Source organism: Drosophila mojavensis, unplaced genomic scaffold, assembly GCF_018153725.1.
Source record: "Drosophila mojavensis isolate 15081-1352.22 unplaced genomic scaffold, ASM1815372v1 contig_74, whole genome shotgun sequence".
In the NCBI taxonomy this organism is placed as follows: domain Eukaryota; kingdom Metazoa; phylum Arthropoda; class Insecta; order Diptera; family Drosophilidae; genus Drosophila; species Drosophila mojavensis.
This window is the reverse complement of record NW_025318899.1, coordinates 12,372,822-12,381,909: the sequence shown is the minus strand read 5'-3', so window position 1 is coordinate 12,381,909 and position 9,088 is coordinate 12,372,822. Positions and strand designations below refer to the sequence as shown.

General features: G+C 41.0%; 1 protein-coding gene across 3 annotated transcripts in view; it reads left to right on the top strand.

Annotated features, from left to right (window-relative positions):
• LOC6582222 (calcium uniporter protein, mitochondrial) overlaps positions 1–8,157 on the top strand; it is a 44,418-nt gene extending 36,261 nt beyond the window's left edge. For 2 of the 3 annotated variants that reach the window (XM_015162344.3, XM_015162343.3), the window contains 6 exons: positions 2,798–3,136; positions 6,451–6,682; positions 6,757–6,862; positions 6,920–7,021; positions 7,082–7,285; positions 7,352–8,157. In XM_015162344.3, coding sequence (XP_015017830.1) covers positions 2,798–3,136; positions 6,451–6,682; positions 6,757–6,862; positions 6,920–7,021; positions 7,082–7,285; positions 7,352–7,603 — 1,235 coding nt within the window. In that variant the 3' untranslated portion in view covers positions 7,604–8,157. The remainder of the gene's footprint in view (positions 1–2,797; positions 3,137–6,450; positions 6,683–6,756; positions 6,863–6,919; positions 7,022–7,081; positions 7,286–7,351) is intronic. The other variant, XM_015162342.3, reaches the window with a different exon arrangement.
• Positions 8,158–9,088: the final 931 nt, after the last annotated feature.

Sequence of the window (9,088 nt, the reverse complement as noted above, 5' to 3'; positions counted from 1 at the left end):
CTGGGCCAACATAAAACGAGCCAACCAAATGCGATTACACATTGTGCAATTTCCGCTCTGTGCACGGCTGAAGGCCAATTTACAGATATCGATTATGGACTCCTGCTGCTTCTACTGCTGCTGCAGCAATCCAGTGAAACAAGTGAACGACGCTCAAAAGGAAATTCCCGAAAATCAGTTAAGCAAAGACAAGAGAAACTTGTTAAGTACTTAGATGGTTTTGACTGTTTAGGGAGAATTTTTAGAGAGAAAAGTAATGAAAATGGTTGCATTGAGTGTAGTTGAAGCAAAGGTTCGCTAAGAGCTTTCAAATACATTTTTGATATTATTTTTGGGAATGTATTGAAATTGCATTTAAAATTGATTAAATTTAAAACAGAAATTGGATAAATTCTTTCATTAAAGTTGATTCACGTCTAAGTCGTTTGTTATATATATATTTTTTAAATATTTTATTGATGTTTAATAAACAATGCAGCATAGCTAAATCGATTCAACCTTCCCAAATCAATATACTTCCTCTGTTCATAGAATTTTTTTGTGTCTGCCACATAAATTCAGCATTTCTTTTATTTATTCTCAATGGTCTCTGCACCTAATGACAGCACAATTGAAGTCTCGCCCAATTGGTTTCGTCTATTTACGAAAACAGAAGTCTAAATTGTGTGCTCAGCACACATGCAACTAAAAGCTGACCCAGTGCACACAAGCTGCGCCCAAATAAAAAAATGAAAAGACAAATGGAAAAAAGTATTGCCTACTTTTGTGCGCATTGAAGTTCTTGGCTTTGTTTAGATTTGTTACCCTCGCATGCGGCGGCTGTTAAGTATATTGTGCAAACAGCGCAGTCGCTTTGTAGCTGCACCAGCAGCACCAGCAGCAGCCCAAGGTGAAGCTCCTTGGCACACGCCAGTCACATACCAGGGCATGAGCATGAAAAGCCAACGCAACTAAAATATTAAAAGCCTAAGCACAACGGATAACACAATGGCCGCTGCGGTTACTGCGGTTGCTGCGGTTCTACAATAGCACACACACACAAAAACACTCTCACTCACACACACAAAGAGTGAAGAAAAATCGTCGCTCTTGTTGATTTTTCCAACAACTACGAAAGTGCATGCAGCCTTTTCCCTTTGGCTCACTCGCTCGCTCGCTGTTTAGTGGTAGTTTTTATTAATTGAGTAAAGTCTTTGGATTGTTCTCTTCTGTACGTTCGAATTACACTTTAAAATTAGTTAATAAATTGCTGGATTTCGCCCTGATTTATACGGCCGCAAAGTGATTTGAACTTGAAAGCGTCATAAAGCGCGATTTATTCAATGCCCACGGTGTTCAAAATCTGGCTACAAATTTATTGCCCTGCATATCATAAATAAATAAAAAGGGGGAATATAAATACATGTATGTGCTAGAGGGAAAGAGAGAGAGAGAGAGATAGAGTGAGAGAGTGAGTGAGAGGGATAGAGAGTTTGTTGTTTATAGCATTTCGCAATTTTCATAAATATTTGATTAGCTTGAAGGTATTTTGAAGTTATGTTTTTGCTGTTTTAAACTCCGGCTTCCCGTTTTTGTGTTCTGCTGCATATTTAGCTCTATAAAGTTTCGTGTATTTCGCATTAAGTTGCAAATTGTTGCTGCTGCTTTCAAATTAAATGGGCCAATGCTGGGCAGTCGTATAAATAAATGGTCTTTAACCGACCAAAGTGGTTAGAATGGCAAAGGGCAAAGCAAATAGATTTGCAATCCAAAACCAAAAGCCAGTCAAAGCTTTATCATAGAGACTCAGAGAGTGTGAGAGAGCGAGAGCGACAAAGGTCAGCGGATGCTGGGTAAAATGCAATTTCTCTAATGCCCGGGCATTATTTATGTTGGCCAAATGAATCATTAACAAACAATTGAATAATAGAATGTTTCATTTACGAAATTCGCTCGCATTTATAACTGAGATAATTTACGTGCCTTATACACAATCGGGCCACTTGGCACTTTGTCATGCATGCGGCTCATAATGCTGTGGCATGCCACAACGTCCCATTGCATCGCATCACCCATACGCCCCCTGCCACACCCACATGCCATCATCACTCTCTGCATTAATGTCTCGCGCTGTGCGTGTCATTTCCTGCTTTTGATCAAAATACGAGAAAAAAAGAGAAGGTTGAGTAGAAGAAGATGTCACAGGCCTTTTGCTTCTATGTCCTGCGCGTCCATGGCGCGTGTCTTCATCAACATTTCGGGGCCATTCACAGTTGGTTTTGTCTCTTTGTTGTCGTTTTTGCTGTTGTTGTTGTTAGCTGCTTTTGCGTTTTATTTTATTTTATTTTTTAACACACTTACGCCGAGTTTGTTGATGTTTTTTATGTGCATTTTGCGTGGCGTTAACTGCACGTGCCATCAATTTTAACTGCGCTTTTTTTCCTGGCATTTCTGTCCTGCTGCTGCCCCTTCCCTTTTATTTTTTATTTTTCTCTTCTCTTTTTATGCGCTGCCCTTTTGCTTGTGCGCCGTATTTGCTTGTTGATTCATTATGCACCCGCCGGGCGAGGCCTCACGAGCAGCTGCTGCTCCTGTCTAACGCTTGTCATACATTCCGTATGTATGTATGTATGTATGTATATGTATACTCTAAATTTCCTTTTTCTTTGCCTTGGCTAACATCCTTCCTTGGTGAATTTTAATTTCTTTCTACTTATTTTCTGGCACGCCTATTTTTCTTTTCTTTTTCTTATGTTTTTCATTGTGTTTACGTTATTCTACTTTTTTTGTTGTTGTGCTGCGCGCGCTCCGTTGCCAGCCGAAGATTTTGGTCGCCTCAATTTGAGGGAATTGAAGGAGCTGCTGCGAGCGCGCGGCGAGAGCGTGACGGGCAAAAAGCAGGCCCTAATTGAACGCTTAGTGAGTACAACAACAACGCCAGCACCGGAAGATGCAACAACAACAACAACAACAGCAACAACAATGCCAACAACAAACTCCAATTTGTCGCCCTTTGGCTCCAGGGAGCAACAGTCCACCAGTCCGCCACAGTCGCTCGTAAATAACACTGCCAGCAGCACGCCTTCAACTTCCTCGCCCACTGCTGCTGCTGCTCGCACGCCTGGTGGCAGCATTTCGACTGTGGCGCCACACAATGGTAGGTAGCTGTCGGTCAGGTACAAATGGGTGTCGCAGTCCTCAATCCTGTGCAGCACAAAGGACCCGCAGTCGCAGCCGCCGCCGCCGTCGATTCGCGTAATCGCAGCACAAAGCAATGCTCCACATGCCCCCAGCTCCCCCTGCTCCGCCCTCTGCTAACTGAACTTACCCGCTAATAGCTCTGCCCGTGTATTTGCTGCACGCTTTTCACTCTGCGCTTTCGTTTGCTTGCCTAATTGAAAACGTACTTTTAAATGTCTTATGCACGCAGTTTCTGAACGGTTCAGCTGACTTGTTATAATTCAATTCAAATGCCAATTCGCCACACACACGCACAACCTGCTGAGCTGGTGTTGAACGTTGTTGCATTAGCATGAAATCACAGCCAAATTGTAGAGGGAGGCATTTGCAATGATGCGCGCCGGAGCAGCAACGCGGGCGCCAGGACATGCAGCGCGTGCAGTCATGTAACACGCATACGCCCCGTTGGTTTTAAGTATGCAACGCAGTTGCCAAGCTATTTTGATTGCCCGCCAACAGTTGACAATTTCACGTAGCCAAACGCAACCGACAACAATTTGTATAAACGAAGACTTCAGCAACGAGCGGAGACTGGGAACACGTTCATATATGCAACAGGAATTTAATAACTTTAAACGAATTTTCTGATTTAAAAGTGTGGGAAATGAAAAACTTTTGATTAAGTTTTTTGGGTCTAATAATTTTGCTAAAATATTCACAAATTTCATATTATGAAAGTAAAATTATTCCACAGCTATAATAATTTAATGCCATCTAAAAATGGGTCTATATAAATAGCTTTACGAGTGACCTTTGCCTATCCAATTAGCTGTGCAAAGTTCATTTAAATTAGAGTCAACTGAAACTGGCAAATACTCTGCAATATGCAGCGTATTTGCACAGCGCGTGGTCGACTTAAAGAGAGTTAATTGCAAAACACACACCCACACACACATACACACACTCGTATAGGCACACATGCCACACACGGACAAAGGCTGACTGTTACAAATTTCTAGGCTGATTGCCGCATTGCATTTCCGCTTGCTACACTTTGACCTCAATTCCTTTGCAAATGTTTGACTGTGTGTGTGTGTGTGCATGTGTGTTTAGCCGTTTGCGTGTGTGTGTGTGCGACACTTGTTAACCGTGCGCTGGGCCTGCGGAAACTGCCTATTAAGTTTTGATGAGAGCAAAAGCACCAAAAGTTGGGGCAAAGACATGACACGCTGCCACAGGGTAACAGGAATTTAATCAATGTTTCTCTTTGCGGTTAGTCGAGGGCGTGTGGAATACCTCTATAGCCAGTGTTTGCTGGGCCAACAAACAAATTCAACTGGGAACAAAAACAAAATCAGTGACAGGACGCACAACTTAGTCGTTGATAGCAACGTATGTGTGTGTGTGTGTATGTGTGCATGTGTGTGAGTTTGCCTCATGTTTCCTGCGGCTTGGTTATCGCCGCTTGTCAGAGTACGCAAAATTTAACTTTTTGCGTTGTAGGCGGGTGTAAATGTGTAGCTGTGTGTGGGTGTGGGTGTGTGTGTGTATTGTGGCAGCTTTCATGGTAATTGTGGCAGCACTTTGACACGACAACTGAACGCAAACAGGTTCATAGAACTTTTGTTTTGGCCATATATGTAGCCATCAAATGGCTAAGTTAGTTTTTGTTGGCTAGTTGGGTATTATATTCTTATATCACATATGGTTTATAGCATTCAGGTTTACTTCTTTTTTTATTAGCTTCTTGCCACGTACACTAAAACACCAAAGCACAATTACAGACTGCGTGTGTGTGTGTGTGTGTGTGTGTGCGTAAGACTCGGAGCGATTGGAGTCGGCGAGCAACAAACCGAGACACACGTCTGCAAGCGCGAAAATCTGAAAGTTAACTGAAAATTAACACAAAACTCTCAAACTATCAATAATCAAGCAGAAGCCGCAAAACAGCATATGTATATAAAATAAAAGAAAAGAAGTAGAAGTTGGAGGAGATAGAGAGAAAAAAGAAAACATAAAACACACATATCAAATGTGTTTAAAATCCCAAAAAATCAAAGTGCATGAAAATAATAATCACAACAACAGCTACCACTGAGCGATGGACTTGGCCAAGCAACAACAACGACAGCATGATGAGTTACCCACATTTCAGTGGCGCCAACAATAACAACAACAACAACAGCAACAAACGCAACAGCCACTACTTACAGACAGCAACTCCAAGTGAGACCCAGTAAATGCGCTTAAACTGAGGCAAATCTCTTATTAGAAGCTATTGGGCTGCTGCCTGTGCTGCCTCTGTTGCTGCTGCTATTGCTTGCTTCGCTGGCCACTTGGCGTGTTGCATGTGCCACAGCGCATATATAGAAATTACATAGACATATACCTACATATATACAAGGCCTATATGTAGCTGCGCTTTGTGCCACTTCAGAGTTATTGCCCACGCATGCGACAAAGTGAAAACTGCAACACACACTCACAAACACACACACACTCGCATGCGTATAATACACTAATTGAATTGTTGGCGCTGTCATTTGTGTCTCATCTGCTCATCTGTAGCTCATTGGCAATCAGCGCCACAGCGCCTGGGGGCAGGCGTCAAGTGTTTGTCATGCCTGAGCGATCAATTCGTACGACTAACTGCATTCAACAACCTTGAGTAGCACAGCGAGCAATTAATGTTAGACAGAAGAAAACAATGTATATATAAGTAAAAATAAAAATAAAATAATAACTGCAATGCAGTCTGGCACAGTTACTGTAACTCTATAGCTGCTTGGGTTAGGTTAGAATAGTTGCCACACTTCGTGACTCGGCACTTGGCTGCAAATTTTGTGGCTAAAAGTCATTTTCATACAGTGCTGGGAGTAAGATTAATATTTGTTTGAAAGAGTTTTCGGCAATCTCTTCTTGATTACAAAAAGAAGCGAATAAAAGCTATAATAAGAGCTAACGAAAATATGATAGAGCAAGCATACTGAGCTTAAAAAGTATTCGTCAAGAATACATAATAATATACTCTCTTATTCTTTCTCTCTCCCTCTCTTTTGATAAGAAATGTGATATATGTATTTGAGTTAATCTTCTGTAGTTGAAATGATTTCAATATCTGCCTGAGCAGGTAGATAATATTCCCTCTCTCTTACTCTCAGTCTCTTGCACTCTTCACTCTTCTTATTGATATGCCCAACGTGCTGTAGCTGAAAAGATTTCTTATATATTAACTAAGATATATATTTTTTACTACATCCAACTCCCTCTCCCACTCAAACTAACCCTCAGATGACGTCTTATTGGAGTATGTGAATGGCATGCCACAATTGACAGTTCGCCTGCCCAGCCGCAATGAGCTCTGCCAGTTCGCCTTGAAGCCCATCTCGCACACGGTCGGGCATCTGCTGGCGATGCTGAGGGAGGAGGATCGGGGCATAGATCGTGCTGCAATTATCAATAAGCACGGCGTACGCATTGCCTCCTCCTGCACCATCGAGCGCTTGCTGGACGATGAGTTTAGGTAGGTCTGACGGTTTGAGCAAATTATTAATAAAACAATTCAAACTCTAATTTCCATTTCAACTTTATTTGCAGCATACAAATCAATAATCGTAATTTGGATGTCAAGCCGCCGGAACGTGAAAAGATCACGATAGAGAAGATTGACAAAATGGACGAAGTGCGCAAGATCATAGCGCAGGTATTTCAATTATTTCATTTTCCCAAAAGAACTCTAGTTAAATTGTAGCTCGAATAGCTTTATGAGGCCTTCAATGTGGGCGAGTATCAGCTGGAGAAGAGCAATCAACTGGCCAAGGAACTGGAAACTCTGCGCTACGAACTGGAGCCGCTCGAGGAGGTGAGTTGTCTCAGCTCACTTAAGCAGTTGATCTGGACTAACCTGATTATCACTTGGCAGAAAAAAATGGAGCTGGTCAAAAAGGCCGAGCGACGCACCAACATGATGACCTGGGTGGGTCTTGGCCTGATGTCCGTGCAGTTCGGCATACTCGCGCGATTGACTTGGTGGGAATACTCTTGGGATATTATGGAGCCGGTCACCTATTTTGTTACCTACGGCACGACAATGGCCATGTACGCCTACTATTGTGTAACGAAGCGCGTAAGTTGAACGAAAATGCTTGCCAATAAGGATTATTGTAGTAACACTGATTGATTGCCCCGGCAGGAATATATTATGGAGAATGTGTACAACCGCGAGTACTCGTTAAACATGTACAGGAACGCGAAGAAAGCGCAGTTTGACATCGAGCATTACAATCGGCTGAAGCGCAAGAGCGCGGAATTGGAGTACAATCTGAGTCGCATTAACGATCCCATCAATATGAAGCTGCCAGCTCATTTGGTGCGCACCCAGCTGGACGCACCGCCAATCGAGGAGAGCAATGGATTGGAAAAGAGCAAAGAGAAGAGTACTTAAGAACCGTGAGGTTCGGCTCCACCACCCTCGTGCTACCCACAGACGTCTGCGACAAGAGAGTTGCGAGAAGAAGTGAATGGATTTGACAGCGATAGCCTGGGGAGAGAAACGAAAGCTGACGTAGCCAACTATGCAAACTGAAACTCAAACTTACATTTAAAATCATGCGCACGCTTTTCACCAAACAGCTCAGTCATTTAGTCAACGTTTTTGTTTAGTGATCGAAATTATAGTCAACTCTATATACATATATTTATATAAACTCTACTATAATTTTAAAAGTTCTGCTCTTGTATGCTTCTGTTAAACGTCAAGTCCTTTTCTGTTAACTGAATGTTTAGTTAGTTATGCTTAATTTGTAGCCTAAGCCAAAGTTCGAATGGGCCAACAAATGCGCACAAAACAATTTCACAAATGACGTCATCTGCTTAAGGTGTTTGTTTACTTTTTGTTTAGTTATTTATTTAGTAAAAAGAAATTTTTGTTTTAAGCCTCAACTACGTTGTGCGTGTTGTGAACATTTTTAGTGAAATATATATGAATTATTTATTGAATATTTTTTTTTTTACTTTTATTTTTATTATGAAAACGTGGCGAGTCGCTGAGCTGAGTAGAACTCTCTCCTATGATCTATGCATAGAAAATGCTTGTTCTGAAGCCATTTCAATCGACCTTGGGCAGGCTACATTGCTTTAGCCTACTCCAATGACAAATCGTGGCCAGCCTTTGGGCTGAGGCCAATTTCAATAAAATCCTTGGCATATTTTACGGCTGTAGAGTAAATGTATCATAAGAATTGAATTCTCTATGTTTAACTAAGGAAATTGACAGCTGCCGAGATTTGCCATACTTAGGAAAAATATAAATAAATGAAACTCTAGAGTCTAGACATAACTAAATGAACGACATATACTTAACCACCTATGATAAATATATATTTTGATTTGAACAGGCGGCGCTCATCAGTGGGAGGAAAATCGTGAAAACTTGCAGTGAAATCTACTAACTTCCTAAGCTTTAATATACCTACTTAGCAAATACTAACTAAACTAAACTAAACTACTTACGTTAACAACTACTAGATACAGATATATACAAAAATATATATAAACAAATTGTAAATAAAAACGCACCAACTATTTCATTAAGAATTTTAGCAACAACATTTAACACACAACATTTCGTAGTTAGTAAAGTTTACGAATTCTTAAAATAATACGATATATGATAATGATGCCATTAAATTAGTGACAGCAACTAATATCGGGTAGGTACTTATAAATTATATAAGAAGACAAACAACAACAAATTGTACATGTAAATATATAAACTGCTGTGTTTCATGACAACGTAAACGATATTTAGAATCATAAATATGATGAAAATGGCTGCAAGTACAGCGTAGATTCAGTTTTAGTATAAGCAACTAGGCTTTGGCAATTGGCCACTTATTTTTACCGTTATACGCTTTCTTTTATAACTCTG